Source organism: Myotis nattereri, assembly GCF_964212035.1.
Source record: "Myotis nattereri genome assembly, chromosome: 10".
Classification (NCBI taxonomy): domain Eukaryota; kingdom Metazoa; phylum Chordata; class Mammalia; order Chiroptera; family Vespertilionidae; genus Myotis; species Myotis nattereri.
This window is the reverse complement of record NC_138085.1, coordinates 39,785,903-39,805,134: the sequence shown is the minus strand read 5'-3', so window position 1 is coordinate 39,805,134 and position 19,232 is coordinate 39,785,903. Positions and strand designations below refer to the sequence as shown.

Below are 19,232 nucleotides of genomic sequence, written 5' to 3'. Positions count from 1 at the left end.
CACATTCATAACACAAATTTAATCAATTTTAGAAAATATAGAATAGAAAAGATAGAATCTGTAAAAATTATGTACAATGGATGTTCTTTATTACTTTATCAGTTCTAAAATACATTACTTTTGAAAATATTAAGACTGGAACAACAGATTATTTCCTTCAGTATTTCAAATACTGCAAATTTAATGGCAAAGAGTTAAATATTAATATAATTTTGCCTTAGGTTTGAACTTAAGGTAGAAAAAAATAGACTATAAACCTCATTTGACCTGATTGTATGAAAAGTCACTCCAACTATCTTCAGTCCTGCTGTCTCCCGATAGATTTCCAGGACAGGTTTGTGTCATTGGGTCCATCCATAATAGGCTGGGTAGGGTAGTCCATAGTAACTGCCAGGATACCACCTTTGATTCTGGACTACTGGACTGGCATTTGGCTGTACATTCCAAGAATACCTTCCTTGTGAATAGTCCTCTCCGGGGGGACCAGGTGGAGGAGGGTTTTGGCCTCTCTGGTAAACATTCTGATTCTGTGAAAATTTTCTTAAACAAAACATAATAAACTATTATTAGTTTTAATAAACTATATAATGAGCTTTGTAAAATAATGCATTGATCTACTGTTTTCTACATGAGTGACCTTAGCAAATGAACTGCTTAATCTTTGGATTTTTAGTTAAGAAATCCATCTTTGAGTTATTTAGAAGGTACATTAAAAGCAATGCAGTTAAATTACCTACCATAAAGTCTCTGCGCACAACAGAGTCCCAGGAGCCTTTCCACCTATTACTACAGAGGTAAGTGCCCGACTGTTCTAATCAGATACTTTCTTTCCAAGACTGGTAGGTTGGCATGAGACAGAACAAGCTATTTACTTCTGAAAACATAAAGCTGCTTTCACTTTATAAAGAAATAGATATAAATTAATTATAAAGCATAGAAACTCTAACTATGGCACATGCAACAAATTTAGAAAATTAAGATTTAAATCTGTCTCAAAAGATCAGTAAATCGGCCGAAACTGGTTTGACTCAGTGGATAGAGCGTTGGCCTGCAGACTGAAAGGTCCCAGGTTCGATTCCGGTCAAGGGCATGTACCTGGGTTGCGGGCACATCCCCAGTAGGAGATGTGCAAGAGGCAGCTGATCGATGTTTCTCTCTCATCGATGTTTCTAACTCTCTCTCTCTCTCCCTTTCTCTCTGTAAAAAATCAATAAAATATACATAAAAAAAAGATCAGTAAATTGAATATAATCATACAAAAGAAATTTGAAATCCGAGAAAAGAAAAATAATGCTCTCTACCCCCTAACTCTCAATCCTACCTAACCTAGTTAGATTAATAATTCCTTTTTGATCTTTTTCCCCTAGAATTTTGTTTTTACTGTTAAATCATAACCTATTATCTTTACTTAGCATAAGTGAGCTAACACTCCTCATGGCTTTATAAAATGTCACAGTATGGCCATAATTTACCCAGCTATTCTTCACTGTTAGAAATGTAAGATGTTACCTACTTTTTCACCATTAAATAACTCTGGGTTTAACATCTCAAAACATATACTACTGTATCCTGAGTACCTAGATGTACCTGATATGTAGTAGGGAGGTTTGAGAAATGTGCTGAATGATTAAATAAACGTAATTTCTTCCATATTTTGAAGTATTTCCTTAGTCTCAATGTGGAATTACCAGTTATGAGCATTTTTTACAGCTATCAAGTTATAGTTCAAAAGGACCGTACCAATTTTCAGTGCCATTGGCAACACAAGCAACATTTTAAATGTGTTGTGTTTTTAAAGTTGATTTTTAGAGACGGAGAGGGGGAGGGGGAAGGGGAAGGAGAAGGGGAAGAGGGAGAGGGAGGGACCCCACCAGTGCATGATCTGGTCACACCCCCTTCCCGGTGGGGGTCCCTGCTGGGGTGCCTGGCCAGCCTGAGTGTGAGGCTGATGGCTGTTTGCAAGCTAGTCAAGCCCCCCAGCAGGGACCCTCATCCCATGAGGGTGTGGCCAGCCTAGGTGAGGGGCTGAAGGCTGTTTACATGCTGGCCATGGCCCCGGGCAACCCAGGCTCCCAGCTCTTCCTTGAGCGGAGGCCACAGCGGCTGGAAGCAGGTATCTGGGATTTATTTATCTTCTATAATTGAAACTTTATAGCCTTGAGCGGAGCCCACACCTGGCTAGGGCAGGCGGGAAGCTTGGCTTCCTCCATTGCCAGGGTTAACCCAAGCCTCCTGCTCGCTCCAGCTCCATGGCCGCCGCCATCTTGGTTGGGTTTGTTTGCATACTTGCTCCTGATTGGCTTTGTGGGTGAGTGTAGCAGAGGTACGATCAATTTGCATGTTTCTCTTTTATTGTGCACTTGGTGGGGGGGGGGGTTCCTCAGCCCGGCCTGTGCCCTCTCACAGTCTGGGACCCCTCGGGGGATGACCACCTGCTGGCTTAGGCCTGCTCCCTAGGGGATTGGGCCTAAGCTGGCAGTCAGACATCCTTCTGGCAACCCGGGAACCCTCAGGGGATGTCCACTTGCCAGCGGGGAACAGGCCTAAGCTGCAGTCGGACATCCTTAGCGCTGTTGAGGAGGCGGGAGAGGCTCCTACCACCACCGCTGTACTGGCAGCTGTCAGCCTGGCTTGTGGCTGAGCAGAGCTCGCCCTGTGGGAGTGCACTGACCACCAGGGGGCAGCTCCTGCATTAAGCATCTGCCCCCTGGTGGTCAGTGTGTGTCACAGTGACCAGTCATTCCCAGTCGTTCTGCTGTTAGGGTCAATTTGCATATTACCCTTTTATTATATAGGAGTGCCTGGCCAGCCTGGGTGAGGGGCTGATGGCTGTTTGTAGGCTGGCCACAACTCCCAGCCACCCAAGCTCCCAGTGGAGGCTGGCTGGAAGCAGGTATCTGGGATTTATTTATCTTCTATAATTGAAACTTTGTTGCCATGAGTGGAGGCCACAGCCGGCTCTTGGCAGGAGGGAAGCTTGGCTTCCTCCATTGCCTGGGCAACCAAGCCTCCTGCTTGCTCCAGCTCCATGGCTGCCGGCTGCCATCTTGGTTGGGTTAATTTGCATATAGTTGCTCTGACTGGCTGGTGGGCATGGCTTAGCAAAGGTATGGTTAATTAACATCTTTGTCTTTTATTAGTATATATATATATAGATATGTTTGCACTAATTTATAATACTATTCACTTCTTTTTTAAAAAAATATATTTTTATTAATTTGAGAGAGGAAGGAAGAGGGAGAGAGAGAGAAATATCAATGATGAGAAAGAATCAATGACTGGCTGCCTCCTGCACGCTCTCCGCTGGGGAACGAGCCGGAAACCTGGGCATGTGCCCTTGACCGGAATCGAACCTGGGACCCTTTAGTCCACAGGTTGATTCTCTATCCACTGAGCCAAACTGGCTAGGGCAATACTATTCATTTCTATTTCAATTCTAGAAAAAGGGAAAGCAAAAATACCTTACTGACTGCTGTAAATCTTGGGTCTGGGTGTGGAAATGGCGAGGTGTTGGGTAACCTTGGGTCCAATGTACATTATTCCTAGGTCCTTGGTGAACAGCGTTATTAGTGGTGTGGGCTGGTTCCATCATATATGGTGAGTATTCAAAACCACTCGATCTGGATATACGGGAATTCCGATCCCTTAAAGAGAATGTTTTTTTACATACAATATTACTACCTTCCAAATTTAGTAGCCAATATCATGTCTACTAGAGGCCAGGTGCACAAATTCGTGCATGGGTGGGGTCCCTTGGGTGTGGAGATTGGGCCAGAGCTCATGCCCCCAGACTTGCAGCCCCAGCTTGTGCCACCAGCCTCATAGCCCTGCCTGGCACTGCCCCCTCACATATTCCACCATCCTGCCTGCAGGGCGATGGATCGGGGCCAGGCCCCCTGCCCGGCTCCCTCAGCGCCTGAGGGCCGGATGACAGCCCCACCCTCCCCGCCGCTGGTCACTGTCTGCAGGGTGATCAGAGGGGCGATTGGGCCCCTGCTCACACCCACCCTGGCCTGGTGCTGCCTGCTCCCCTGCTCCACCATCCCTCCGCAGTCCTGCTCTCGTTGGAGCCCATCGGGGCCGGCAGTGCCTCCACTGCCGCCCACTGCCAACACTGTGTTGCCGACATCTGCCATGTTCCACACCACCCCCTGGTGGTTAGCACACATCATAGCGAGTGGCCGAACTCCCAGTTGAACGACTGCCCAAGGGGACAATTTGCATATTAGGCTTTTATTATATAGGATATTTTGGCCCATGAAAGTAACCATCCCATCCTCCCCCAATCCCTATTTATTTGGGTTTCCCTGATCAAGTAAACAAGCTACAAGAAGAATGGGTATGTGCAACTTAATGACATAAAAACAAATCTCCCTAAACTCACATGTAAAATGCAACTCACCTTCTGATGGAACCATTCTGAAGGTCTTCAATGTAGTTTTGTCTTTCTATGCAATGCCCCCGGCATCTATTGAATACTGGGGAGTGGAAGAACTGTTAGAACTTAATTGTACAAAAAGCAAATCAGAGCTGAAATCCATTGACTAATTATTCAGGCTGCTATACCGCATTACTTCCAAATACATCCCTGCATAAACTTTTGGCAAAAGATTATCTTATGTCAAAACAAATGAATTACTAACTTTTCTTTTTCCACAGTTTGAGAAACTCATCTACATTCCCACCTCTAACTTTTATTAAAAGAGGAAAACAAAGATAACCTTCATACTTACATTCAATTGCATCATCTGGCCTCATGCCTTCTACATCAATCAAATATCTAACAAAACAATATAATTTGAGTCATTTATATATAAAAGTTTAAAAATCAAGTTTTTCCAGAAAAGGTCCAATTTCACTTACAAAAATAGATATAAAAATCCTAAGAAAATATCAGCACATCTAATCCAATAATTATTAAAGAACGATATATTATGGTCACAAAAGGCTTTATTCCAAGGATGCAGGAATGAACCAATTAACAAACAGCAAAAGACAAATTGGGGGGAAAAATTAACATCATATCTAAAAAGTATTATCTAAAAAGTATTATTTAATCAACTGTATGGGCCAGAAACTTAGAAGTCGCCTTCACTACCAGCCATTTCTTCCCTGTCCTCATTTTCAATCCACCACCAATCCTAACAATCTATTACCTGCATGTCTCTCGAATATGTCCACATCTGTCCACCAAAAGGACCACCACACCCTGGGTGAAGCCACCATTAGGCCTCAATTTCTACAAAAGCCTCCTAATGTGTCTACTTGCTTCCATGCTTGTGCTCCCGTAGTGTATTCTCCACTCAGTATCAAAATAGGCTGAAAAGGCAAATTGATTATGTTCTACACTAACTCACCTTCAAAGAAGAGAGTTCAATGATTTTCTATTTCTTTTAAGATAAAGTCTAAACTCTTAAACATAGGCCTGTACAACCTAGGTCCTACCTATTCTTCTAGTCTATTTTAATGCCATACTTCCTCCATGGCCCAGCTTCCCTGGCCAGTTCCTCCAACACAGCATATGCTTTCCTGTTACAAGTCTTTACTTTTCCTCATGCCTAGAATTCTCTCCCCAGTGTCCCTATCTTATTAAGATAATACCTACTATTCCTTCATATATCAGATCAAACCTCCCAATAAAACCTTCTTTAACCTCCATGATGGGTCAAATTCTCCTATTAATATGCTCTCTTAATATGCATGCCCCTCTCCTTCTTGGCACTTGCCAAAGTTGTAATTCTATATGCATATGTGTGATTCTTGAATAGATATTCCCCCTCTAGACTGTTAGGATCCACAAAGGGCAGGTCAAGTCTCTTTGCTCACAAGGTCTCAAAAGTCTTTTTGCTATAGCACCCAGCACAATGCTTACATATAACAGATGCTCAATAAATATTTTCTGAATGAACAAACACAAATCAATACACTGTAGCAACATCAACAAAATAGCATAATAAACTTTTTGATTCAGAAATTCCATTCTGAGTGAAATGAGACAACATATATATTCAAAGATGCTCATAGAAGAATGTTCATTATTTTAATGTTTTATAATGTGAAAATCTTCTGTTCTTATGTTCATCAGTAAGCAAAGGAACAATGCAGCCTTAAAAAAAATGAGGTCTCCAAATACTTGCACAGGAATATGTTCACCATATATTAAATTATAAAACAGAATGTCTAAATATGATACCATTAAATTACATGTATATGCTTAGATCTGCATTTTTAAAGTCTGAAAAAATATGTACTAAATTATTACTGGTGGTAATCTCTGGGTGGGGGACAAGATTGCTTTCTACGTCATACATTTCTATACTGATTGCATTGTTGCAAATAATTTATGTTATTTAAATAAAACAACTTAGACACGATCTGCCGCTTGGGGTTGGCAACTCACCTGCAGATGAGGTAGCCAGTCCTGTTTAAACCATGGGTACAGTGGACACCAATAAGTCTATCTATAAAACAGGGAATGTAGCGTTCATTAAATGAAATGTCCTAGAAACAAGTTATACAATTTTGTGAAGAGTAACATTTATTAGTTACACAGCAGTACCACTACCTGAAAATAAATGACTGAAGAGAAACGTGGTTTTTTTAGGAACATACTATAAAGAATGATCTACTATAAAGTCAAAATTCATTGTCCTAGGAAATTTTTCACAGTCCCCAATTAGATGTAGTAGCATAGATTGTGGAAGGCCTGGTTAGATACTTACAGTAAAACTCCGCTGAGACAAAATTCTTTTGTCTTAACTGATTTAATTATAGAAAAGGAGAGTTAGCGAAAAACAAAAACTGCTATTCACCTCTAAATACCAATACCCTAACAATAAACCCAATAGGCTCTCAAGTGTTTACTGAATCAACTGGTTTTCTGAGTCTACCAGGTCTAGGGAGTGGACTGGGTGCACCTCTCCATCAGTGAGTCTGGTATCTGTGGGAGGGGCTTAGAGCAGGGGTAGAAGAATGGATTGTATGCCAGGTCCTGAGACCACTAGGCAGGGAGCACTGCAAGACACAGTGAAGTCAGCACAATGCAAGCAGACCAACATGGGGTCAGTCTATGCAGCACACTACACATGGTGTAACATGTGCACCAAGACTTACAAACACGGTCTCACGCATTCATATGGACCTTCTAGCCCTCACGGGAACAGATGGAACACTGCATACCAGTTCCACGCACACAAGCCTGGATGCAGTGAGCAGACCAGCAGTGCCACCCTAACATTTAAGAGGTGATGTTTCTGTGACTACAGTTTATACAAATAAGATCATTTGCCTCCTCTGTAGATGCTGTGGTTATCACAGGCAAAGCCCAGCCTCTCAAGATTTAAAGCACAGAGATCTGTGAGAGGGCTTAAGATGTTTAAGAACTAGTGCCTACATTAAGCGAAAATTTATCTTAAAACCCGCTGATCCCATCTATCTCTTTCCTCTTACCCTCTACCTTCCCATATCTATCTCTATTCTTCCTCCCCTACTCCCTGTTTACATATATAAATATATATTTAAAATACATCAGATTTACTTCATAAAGTGTACACTCCCTATGCTAAATTTAGAAAGCGGACAAAGTGAAAACTTTGTCCTGTGGATGTGTGGCTTTCCAAAGGAAAAAAGATTCCTCGGTCTTAAAATGTGGCAGACACCATGTTCCTTCTGATAGCTACATGCCATTAGAAGTAAACTTATTCTTTAAAATTCAAAAGCTACTGAGATCTGCTTTCAAACACAGGAAAGTAGATCTTAAAGCAGGAACAAGAAAACCAGCCTTTTTAAGTTCTTTCCATCTGAAAACTAACAATACAAGGTGACCGTGACCTTCCTTACTTGCGCCCAAATTGGAAAAACAGCAGAAATATTTTAAATACAAATGATAAGGATACAATTCCACTAGTCCAGTGGTCGACAACCTGTGGCCCGCGAGCCACATGCGGCTCTTTGGCCCCTTGAGTGTGGCTCTTCCACAAAATACCACGTGCGGACGTGCACGTACAGTGAGATTGAAACTTCGTGGCCCATGTGCAGAAGTAGGTATTTTGTGGAAGAGCCACACTCAAGAGGCCAAAGAGCTGCATGTGGCTTGTGAGCCACAGTTTGCCGACCACTGCACTAGTCCATTCCATTTTATTTTGCTTCTTAGGGTCTGTCTCACTCTAAACCTTTACCTTTTATTTTCTCTTTTACCCATTCTAATATGGCAAGATTCTATGTTTTCTTCCACCCACCACTCACCTCTTAATAAATAACACAAAAGAACCTTTGAATTTTATTATATATTTCCCATTCAAATATCTAAAAAAATAAAGATAAGCTGGTTCAGTTCATTTCTCACTAAAACCACTTTCCAAACTAAATTGTTTATTTTTAACCATGAAAGAACAAACATCTTGCCCAGCTGGTGTGGCTCAGTGGTTAAGCATTGACCCAGGAACCAAGAGGTCACTATCATTTGATTTCTAATCAGGGCACATGCCCGGGATTCAGGCTCAATCCCCAGTAGGGGGCATGCAGGAGGCAGCTCATCAATAATGTTTCTCTCTAATCAATGTTTCTATCTCTCTCCCTTCTTTTCTTTTAAAAAACAATAAAGGAAAGAAAAAACAAAGAATTCCGTTATTCTTACAAAAAAAAATTAAAAGAACAAACATCCTATTACCACCACCTGGTAGGTCCACATTATCAAATACAATAGGCCTAATATAGGAATTGTTAAAAATATTTAAAATTCCCTACCTAATTAAAAATGAATACCAAAGTTAGGTAAGGAAAAAACAAAACAAAACACAACTCACCATTATCTTTATTTTCTTTCAAAAACCCATTAACAGCACACTTGAATTTTAAAACAGTGTCATCATCAGGCACCTGATGACCAATCGTATAAATTTTTAAGTAAGGAATAGTTTCTGGTAAGTCCTATAAGGCAAAACCATTAAAATGTATATTATTTTATTTGCAGGGAAAGAATTAAAAAGTAATTAGAAGAACCAAAATATTAATCAAGAGATTATAATAAACAGTATGTCAGTAATTCTGATGAAAGAACCATTTTTTCCAAAGCTGCTTCAACCAAGAAGTATCACTAAATTTTCATTAGTCAATAGGTATACAACACTGAAAGCAAAATTCATGTGAGTGAATGCATATGTAACTAAAATTGATCTAAATAATTCTACCTAATATTTTACATTTCAAGGATCATAAAGCAACTGTGATTTAAGTATAAAAGAATCAGAATACTTGAAATTAAATTGTTAGATTGAGGTAATTTCAGACACTGTTGAGAACTGGGTAGGAGAAAGTGATACTGATTAAAACCCAGAGAAAGTTAAATGAAAATTCTGTACTTCTGAACTTAAAAGAAAAAATATCAGTATGAGCCTGTGATGTATTTTACATAAAGGTCACCGTTTCGATTCCTGGTCAGGTCACATGCTGGGGTTGCGGGCTTGATCCCTGGTAGGGGACATGCACGAGGGAGCCAATCTAAGGTGTTTCTCTCACACATCAATATTTTTCTCTCTCTCTCCCTCCCTCTTCTCTCTCTAAAATCAATAAAAACTATTTTTTAAAAGAAATACCATACATCCCTGGCCAGTGTGGCTCAGTTGGTTGAGCACCGTCCTGTGCACCAAGGGGTCTCAGGTTCCATTCCTGGGCAGGGCACTTGTCTGGGCTTTGGGCTCAATGCCCAGTAGGGGGGGTGTAGGAGGCAGCCAATCTATGTTTCTCTCTCTCTCTCCAAAATCAATAAAAACATTAAAAAAAAAAACAATAACAAAACCAAACAAACACATATCCTAACTGTGACCAACTGAAAAGTAAAGGAACTGATGTCACGGCATCATGACATGTCAGGGGCCACACTGAGAAGCTCCAACTGCCAAAGACAGAACCTCGATTTGTGCCTCAATAAGAATAATTGCAATGAAGTTCCTAATGAAACAAAACAAACAAACAAATAAAATAAATCTAACTGGTCATCACTGGAGGATATTAGTGAATCAACTCATTATTTTAAAAACTGTTAAAGAAGGAAAGAATCGCCGAAACCGGTTTGGCTCTGTGGATAGAGCGTCGGCCTGCGGACTGAAAGGTCCCAGGTTCGATTCCGGTCAAGGGCATGTACCTTGGTTGTGGGCATATCCCCAGTGGGGAGTGTGCAGGAGGCAGCTGGTCGATGTTTCTCTCTCATCGATGTTTCTAACTCTCTATCTCTCTCCTTTCCTCTCTGTAAAAACTCAATAAAATATATTTAAAAAAAAAAAAAAAAAAAAAAAAAGAAGGAAAGAATCGTGGCTCTACAACTGGGCAACCAAATTGCTGATGAAGGAAAGCTGCTTTTGACAGAAACATACCCAGCTAATAAGTGAAAAAAGAACAAGAGAATTCACCATTTTTGAAGCCCCAAATGAATTACTGGATGTAGGTATCAATCATCAGTGACTGCTACTATTACAGAAAGAGGCCATCACTTATATGGCTCTACAGAAGAACACATCATCACCTATGAAATTCTCTTACAAAGAATAAAAGCAAAAACAAAAAACCAAGCCTGAATCCGATTAAGCCTCTAGGTCCAACTACTAATCCTCCTATATAATAAAAGACTAATATGCAAATAAACTGAACGGCGGAATGACCGATCGCTATGACATGCATTGACCACCAGGGGCCAGATGCTCAACACCAGGAGCTGCCCCCTGGTGGTCAGTGTGCTCCCACAGGGAGAGTCCCGCTCAGCCAGAAGCCGGGCTTATGGCTGGCGAGTGCAGTGGCAGTGGCGGGAGCCTCTCCTGCTTCCGTGGCAGTGCTAAGCATGTCCAACTGCACAGGGAGTGGGCCTAAGCCGTCAGTTGGACACCCTCCGAGGGCTCCCAGACTGCGTGGTGGTGCAGGCTGGGCTGAGGGACCCTCCTGAGTGCATGAATTTTGTGCACCGGGCCTCTAGTTTAAAATAAAAGCACTGGAGAATATTTTAACAATACCTAGGGACAGAATCATTAAAATCCTGTGAGACAAACTACGAGTTTCTCCAAAAAATAAAATTCAAGGAGGGAAATAAAGGAAAGTGAGAGACATGGAGGGAGAACCTAGAGATTAAATAAGATTGCAGAGATGTAAAAATTGAATATAAAGTGTGGACCTTATTTGGATCCAACTCAAATTCTTAAAAACAATTTTTTAATGAGATTGAGAAGATAACTGCAAATCTGTATGCAGATTGGATATTTAATATTAAAGAATGATATTAAGGAATAAATTCTTCTATTTTAAATATACATACCAAAAATGTACAAGGTAAAACACTATGATATCTGGGATCTACTTCAAAATAATATGGAATGGAGAGAAACAGGTAGAAGCACAGATGAAACACAGTATCCGCTGACAAATATGAAAGCTGGATGAGTTTATCAGTGGACAACGAACACCCACAGTATTATGTCTACTACTATATATGTTTAAAATTTATGATAATTATTTAAAACAAGAAGACACTGTGGAAAACAGTCTGGCAGATTGTCAAAGGATAAACAGACTACTAATTCCACTCCTATCTATCCATCTAGAAGAATTGGCAGCAGGGATTTGAACAAATACTTGTACACCATGTTCATAGAAGCATGATTCACAATAGCCAAAGGTGGAAACAATCCAAGGGTCCATCACAGAAGAACAGATAAACAAAATATGGTATATACACAATGGATTATTCCACCATCAAAAAAGAATGCCATTTTGTTACATGTTATACCATGGATGAACCTTGAAAACATTGTTTAGTGAAGTAATCCAGACACAGAAAGACAAATGTATGAACACTTACATGAAATACCTAGAATAGGCGAATTCATAGAGACAGAAAATAGAAGAGGTTACTAAGGACTGAGGAGAGGGGAAAGGAGGTAGTTATTGTTTAATGGTTCAGTGTGATGCCATTGTAAAAGCCTGGTTATTATTTAACAGAAAGGAGGAAAGGGAAGACTAGATATAGGCATGCCATTTGCACAGCTTTGCCATAAAGCTACATTTAACATTCTCCAAGTCTGCTCCCTGCTGATCGATGGGGGGAGGGACTGGACAGAGCAGTTTAGATGCAAGCTTAGTAAGGTCTGAATGACGTGGGAAGGTTCCTGTCTGCCAGTCATACCTGGGAACAAATTAATGGCCAAGATGGGTGTGGCCACTTGCAAGCACAAAATACCTAAATATTTAAACTTCCAAAGGAAGCATGTGCTCTCTCTCTCACATGCAGGTCCTCTTGGGACTCCTGCTGCAGGGGGCTCCTGCTCCACACACATGGACTAATGGACTTGAATTAACTTGAATGCTGAGCCCCATCTGGCTGCAACATGGAATGAAAACTCTAGACACTGCTCTTGTTTTTGGCTCTGCTGGAACCCAGCGGCACCCTTTCCAGGGCTGGCTTACGGGGGCAGAGACTTTGAAACCCAAGAAATGTAACCTCATGCAAATGCCTTCTTCCACATCCCATCCTCCCATGCAGATCTTAGAAAATTCATTTTCTGACGCTATCACAAGAACCTCGCTCCCACGAGTGACCTGGAAGCATGATTCTCTAGTAACAAGTGCTTTTGTTGAGGAGGATGAAAGTTTTGGTTATTGACAGTGGTGATGGTTATACACATTGTGAATGTACTTAATGCTACTGAATTTGTACACTTGTGAATGGTTAAAATAAATATTATTTACGCATTGGTAAGAAAAAGGAATAATTTGAGTTCATTTTTCATTTTTTTCTGAGCCTGTTTCAATATCTGTAAAATTCGTAATTGTAATCACTTATCTTCTGAGCTTAGTGAAGAGTAGTTCTCAATAGGAAATATCAGTACTTCTACTCATTAGCTGAGGACTGTTGTGCGCATTAACTATGGGTTAAGGTATGTGAAAGTACTTTTCCAATGGCTAACTGCTACACAAGCATTGACAAACATTAGGTGTTATTGCTTCCCAAGGCCATGGAACTGGTCAAAAGGAGCATAAGTCTTTCTCATTGACATGCCAAATGGACCAACAGAATATCTGAGTTTCTGTATTACATCCAAAGATTGTAGGAAGGAAAGTACACAACCTTGAGAACAACTTGTCTTGTACTGTGATGCTTACACATGCTCAGGCAACTGCTTAAAATAAAGGCTAAAGACATAATGAACGTTCCTTTCTTTTCTTTTAGGCTTCTACTGTTCTTCGAAAAGTTTACTTCCTTTTCAAAATAGAGAACATGGGCGCTTATAGAATTTCTTAATCACATACAAAACCTACTGCCAAATATTAGTTTAATTCATGTCTTTCATCTCATTTTGAGACCGCAATTAGAAATGTTTAATTAAGGAAACCAGTTGGTTCCCTTTTTCAATTACTACCCATGAAAGAAGGCATGGATTCACCTTGGCATAAGGTGATAACTACTAATTACTATGAACTATTATAGTATCAGAAAAGGTTCTTTTCAATTTACCTCTGGTTTATAATAGCGCTGAGTATATGTTAAATCAATAATCAGTCCAAGTTCTTCATTTTGTTCTTGGATTTTGTTAAAAAGGTCCAAGGGGGAAAAGCGTTCTTCTGGAGCAAGTTTCTCTTCAAAACTCTGTCAGAGAGAATAAAACAACAAACAGCAAAGGGTGTTAAAAATTCTTCATTATATTACCCATTTATTCAAGCCCTGTGCTGCTGATATACAATAAGATTCAAAGGAAAGTTTTCAGGTTTCTGCAATTTAGAAGCAATCCTTTCTTCCAGACAGACTAGAGGTAAGAAAATAAGCTGGTATCTATATATTTACTTCTGTTTGTTTCATGTTGGTCTCCTAACCAGACCATAGAACTCACAGAAGGCAGGGACCACATCAATTTTGTCCCATGTATCTCAGCTCCAAGTGAAGTGCCTATAAAGAGGCACTTATAATAGTTCTTAAATGTGTATATATGTGAAAAAAGACTTTTAATTGCTAAATGGTCTTTATGTATTTGGCTTATTTGTGTCTTCTGTTCCACAGATCTTATTGGTTATTCAAGTGACAACAATAAAGGTGTGTGTGTGTGTATGTGTGTGTTTTAAATAAATACACGAGCACGCTTCGGTGCAGTAAAACTGAGCAGAAAGTAAAGAGTTCTCACTTAAACACTCTCTCCTTCACTCCACACAGCCTTCCCAAACATCAACATTCCATATCAGTGTAGTATATATGTTAGAGTCAATGAATCAATACAGACACATCATTACCAATTAATGTGTATATTTTCCATTGAGTCACTCTTTGCATTGTAAATCTATGGGTTTTAACCCATTTTTTAAAAAATACTCACCCAAATATATTTTTAGAGAGAAGGGGGGAAAGGAGAAGAAGAGAGAGAAAGATTGATGTTAGAGAAACATGGATCAGTTGCCTTCTGTACGTGCCCCCAACCAAGGATCAAATCTGCAACCTAGGTATGTGTCCTGACCAGGAATTGGACCCGCAACCTTTTGGTGTACTGGACAATACTCCAACCAACCGAGCCACTCAGCCAGAGCTGGGTTTGAGCAATTTATAAGGACATGTATTTACCCTTAACAGTGTCACACAGAATAGCTGCACTACCCTAAAAATCTCCTCTACTTAATTACTAGTAGGGTGAGAAGATCCCCTTCCACCGTTATTCTTTTTTGGAATCTTCCTGGCTATTCAAGTGTATTTTTCTGTATGAGTTTCAGAATCAGACCATTTGAGATGATGTTAAGTTTATGAATGAATGTAGCAAGATTTAACTGATTTATGATGTTGAGTCTTCCACATAATATTATAAAAGTTTTCAAGACTAAATTAATTACAACAAGGCATAAAATTTCTCCAGACAGTTTCTTGAAGATTCGGAGCTGATGGATCAATTATCATCTCCAGGTATCTGAACAATAACTAGTTTTTGATAACTAAGTCACAACCCCTTAGGAAGTCTTCCTTGATTAACCCTGTTATCATTTCCCCCTCTTCTGAATTCCTAGCTATTTCTGGCCATGGCACTGGACACTTAACATATTCCATTTTATATGCCAGGATGCTTAACAAGTGATTACCAAGTATGGGGGTGACTTTTCCTTAGGTGAATTCCATAAGACACACTGGAAACCAATGTCCCATTTGACTTCTACCCAGGGCTCATGCATCTGCCCATCCTACTGCATGAACAGGTTAGACTGCCCGGGGAGTGGTTACACAGTGTTGTGGTGTCTTAATCCCAACACTGAATGAAATCACTAAAGTACACAGAGCTAGAAGAGGCTTTTTATAATGACATCATATGAGTTACAAATTAAATAAATTCCCAATACATTTAAAGTAGACTTTAAAAAAGAAAAAGGAAATAAAGTGGACTTTTTCTGATGCTAATCCATGCTATGATGGGCAGTTTAATGAGACATGGAATCTCTTCTCACCATTTTTAGATTGGTCAAATGCTTTCCCCATCTATTCCTTTGTTAGGTCAAACAAAAACACAATTTTCAGCCTTGGCTGGTGTGGCTCAGTTGGTTGGAGCGTCATCCCATACACCTAAAGGAAGGAAACTGTTCCATGTTCTCTCTCACATTAATGTTTCTCCCTCTCCCTCTCTCTCCTCAACGGAAAAAACAAAACAAAAACAACCCCAAACAATTTTCAAAATTTCCACACTGAAATCCTCATTTTGCTGACCCAGGGCATTTTTTTTGGTTGTAATGATGGGCGCAAAGGGTCTTACTGGTATGTAGTGGGTGGGGTCATGGAGCTAGACATCTTGTCAAACTCAGAGAACAGTCCTACAAGTATGGCTCATACCTGAATGTCTCTTGAATTCCCTACTCAACATTCATATAAGTGAAAAAACTTCATAATTACTGAAGCCTTAGAAATGAACTTTATTTTACAAACACAAAGGGTTTTAAGATACACTGAATTTTCCAGGATAATAATCACCTTATTAACCAAGTGAAGGATGAATTTGGTTTCATTTGGAAATGTACAAAGAGCTGTTCACTGTCATGGAAACTACTATGACTAAGGCAATGTGACCCACCTAACCCACTCTGCATTTGCAATTTCTGCATTCATGGAGCAAGTAACTGACTGTTTCTCTATTTCTAATATAGTTACACCTATATATTTACATACTGAAATATAAACATACACTACTTAATTATAAATTCTTTTATTTCTTCCTTGTATTATAGTTACAGCATTACACTGATTTTTTTTTAATTAAGTATGGAAGTGGGTTGTTTATGAATTTTATTTCAGGATAGTAAAAGGCAAAATACAAAGTTTGTGCTATAAAAAGAGAAAATGGAGTGTGACGGAATGGAGAATCACTATTCTATATGGTGAATTCAAATTTCTAAATGAACATTGAATTAATTAATTGTGTGCCATAAGCAGCTGTAGACACAAGTGGCAGACCTTCCCCACACGCTATGCATGCCTATTAAAAAAAAAAAAAAAAAAAGCTTTCCCTAGTGGCAGCCCTGACCAACTTTAAAATCATTTTTCATGAGAATTTTCAGCTTAAAATATTCGAGAACACCCGAATTGTGAGTTATTTATTTATTTATTTTTAAAATATATTTTATTGATTTTTCTACAGAGAGGAAGGGAGAGAGAGAGAAACATCGATGAGAGAGAAACATTGATCAGCTGCCTCCTGCACATCTCCTACTGGGGATGTGCCCGCAACCCAGGTACATGCCCTTGACCGGAATCGAACCTGGGACCTTTCAGTCTGCAGGCCGACACTCTATCCACTGAGCCAAACCGGTTTTGGTAATATATTTATTTTTATAATATTCATTGCAAACTGATTTTTTAAATTCAAATTATCGTGGCGTGTGGAGATGGTTTCTGTTTTGGACACGTGGCAGTTAACTGGTTAACTTTTGCTTACCTTTTTCAAAGGAACTTTAAAAGCAATGAAACGAGTCCCAGGCATCCTCTGTCCAACAGGGAGATAGTCTTGCCACCTGTTAATACATTTGTGTTAGCCAAATTCTCTCAGCCTTTCTCCCAGCACACACTGAGGACTCCTCAGTCCCCTCTTCTCTTTGCTCTGCTGCTCCACTCAGTCACCCCCACCGAGTTACCTGTACTTCCCCTCTTCCTGTTTCCCCGTCTTGAAAACACGTACAAGGCAACAAACAGTGCAAAGGTCTCAACAAAGGAGGAATGCCTAACACCAGAGATGGCCAGGACTTCTATATCCCCGATCAAACCTAGCCTGGTCCTGAATACTAAGGTGGCAGAAATACATAGATGTTAACTGAAATAGTTGAAACTCAATTCTTTCACTTCACAGTTCATTTTTAGTCCTTACACAACTGAAGTCATAATAATGGATCAGCTGGGAACTTCGAATTCATATGGTAAAAGAAAACCCCATAGAACGGTGACACTGAACTGCGCTTAATGCTAGGAGTCACAGTGAGAAGTAACATTTGAGCTGATTTCTGCCGGATGAGGTAGCATGAACCAAGGTTGATTCGGTCGGTCTGAAGCACTGAAGTGAGGGCACGTTGGAGCTGGAGAAGCAGGTTAATCTACAGCGTCTTAAAGGCCGAGGTAAAGAGTTAGTTTTTTCTTGAAACAATGCTTTTGAGTGAGTGATGTTTATAAGCAATGTTCCAATTTGCCTATTAAAAAGACTTGCTATGTGAAGAATGGACTGGAAGGAAACAAGAGTAGATGGAAATACATCTAACACTGAGGACTTAACTGCAATCGAGGACCCAACAGGCAAGTTCTGTATTGGGTGCTGAGGGAGAGACACTGGAATATTCAAATATTGTCAGGAGATAAAGTGAAGGGGACTTAATGGGGTATGAGGTGGAGGAAAGGAAGGTGTCAATGAATAAGGAAGGGTTTGCTGTACTTAAAATAAGCAAAGGCTCAACATTAACCATTTGAATCTACAGAAAAATAAGCCTATTAGGAAGCAACAAAATGCCCCTTGTCATTCCTGGAATCAATACAAACCAACTTTTTCGGTTGAAAGTTCAACGGTACTGGGGGCTTTAAACTCAAACTTCATAGTACATTTTCTGTGTCAAAATACCACAACTTCTGGAATTAAGGGGGACTCTATTTTGGTAATTAATGAGTAGCCCCAAAACTGACAGTCCCATCTTAAAAAGCAGTCCTTCTGCATTTTACCTGAAGGGCAATGGGCAGGGCCTCACTTTTCTATATTTTTTCCTTATAATTTTTTTAAATGTATTTGTACTGAGAGTATTATTACAGATGTCCCCCCCCCCCCCCCCAAGCCTCCTGGCAGAAGATCCTGGCTTTTAAAAGGATGGGCGCCCAGGCAGTGTGGCTCAGTGGTTGAGCCTTGACCTGAGAACCAGGAGGTCACGGTTAGATTCCAGGGGTTAGATTACAGGTCAGGACACATGCCCAGGTTGGCGGCTTGATCCCCAATGGGGGGCATGCAAGGGGCCGCCAATGATTCTCTCTCATCACTGATATTCCTATATTTCTCTCTCCCTCTCCCTTCCCCTCTGAAATCAATACAAAGTATATATTTTAAAAAGGATGGAAAATCAGCAACGCAGACGGTCCCCTGCAGCTCCTGTGGGCGGGGCAGCGACAGGATCAGGGCCTCCGGCAAAGGGCGGACAGGCTGAGCGCGGGGCCACGCCAACAGGCAGAAACCGGACAGACGAAGCCCAGGCCGGCCGGGGGCTGGGGGCTGGAAGGGCCACGCCCAGGGGCCAAGCCACCTTACCTTTCGGGGATGTGGTTCCCGCCCTTCTTCTTGGCCGACGAACGTCCAGAAGAGGCGCGTCCCCGGCCCCAGCGGCTGTGGGCACGATGCCATTGGCTCATGTGGACCCCGAGAGACCGCCCGCCCGACGCCAAGAGGGCCCACGTCGCCAGCCCAACTCCGTGGAGCCAAAACAAAATCCTCCACCGGAAGCTCCTACACAGACACTGCGCACGCGCCTCCCACCGGGCTCCTGGCTAACGCGCACGCGTCGCCGCCCGAGGCGATGACGTCACGCGCAGACTGAATGAGAGGCGGGATCAGTAAACAGGACTCTAGTAGTGGCTATGGCGCCCTCCTTAGCCGGCGGCCGGTAGCACAGGTCCATGAGTTCATGTACAGACCCTGCAGAGTTCAATGCTGCAGCCCAAGGAGTGAAAAGTTAAGTCGCCCCCGCCCAGTTAGTTCCCAGCGCGGCCCTTCCAC

General features: G+C 41.0%; 1 protein-coding gene across 2 annotated transcripts; it reads right to left on the bottom strand.

Moving 5' to 3' along the window:
• DUSP11 (dual specificity phosphatase 11) lies at window positions 1-18,973 on the bottom strand. Of its 2 annotated transcripts, none has more exons than XM_081100619.1 (9): window positions 18,768-18,973; window positions 16,932-17,007; window positions 13,496-13,627; window positions 8,805-8,928; window positions 6,401-6,461; window positions 4,734-4,780; window positions 4,403-4,478; window positions 3,462-3,644; window positions 1-540 (listed from the first exon to the last, which is right to left on the bottom strand). In XM_081100619.1, exons 1-9 carry the CDS (start codon window positions 18,866-18,868, stop codon window positions 342-344), a joined length of 999 nt encoding a protein of 332 aa, XP_080956745.1. In that variant the 5' UTR covers window positions 18,869-18,973; the 3' UTR covers window positions 1-341. The 2 variants fall into 2 exon arrangements, with proteins under 2 accessions (XP_080956745.1, XP_080956746.1); XM_081100620.1 differs by having other exon boundaries at window positions 3,462-3,620.
• Window positions 18,974-19,232: the final 259 nt, after the last annotated feature.

Coding starts and splice junctions, on each gene's coding strand:
- DUSP11 (XM_081100619.1), bottom strand. CDS start 18,868: ATGAGCCAATGGCATCGTGCCCACAGCCGCTGGGGCCGGGGACGCGCC. Junction 17,008..18,767: donor GGGAACCACATCCCCGAAAG/GTAAGGTGGCTT, acceptor ATGTATTAACAG/GTGGCAAGACTATCTCCCTG. Junction 541..3,461: donor GATTTACAGCAGTCAGTAAG/GTATTTTTGCTT, acceptor GTTTTGTTTAAG/AAAATTTTCACAGAATCAGA.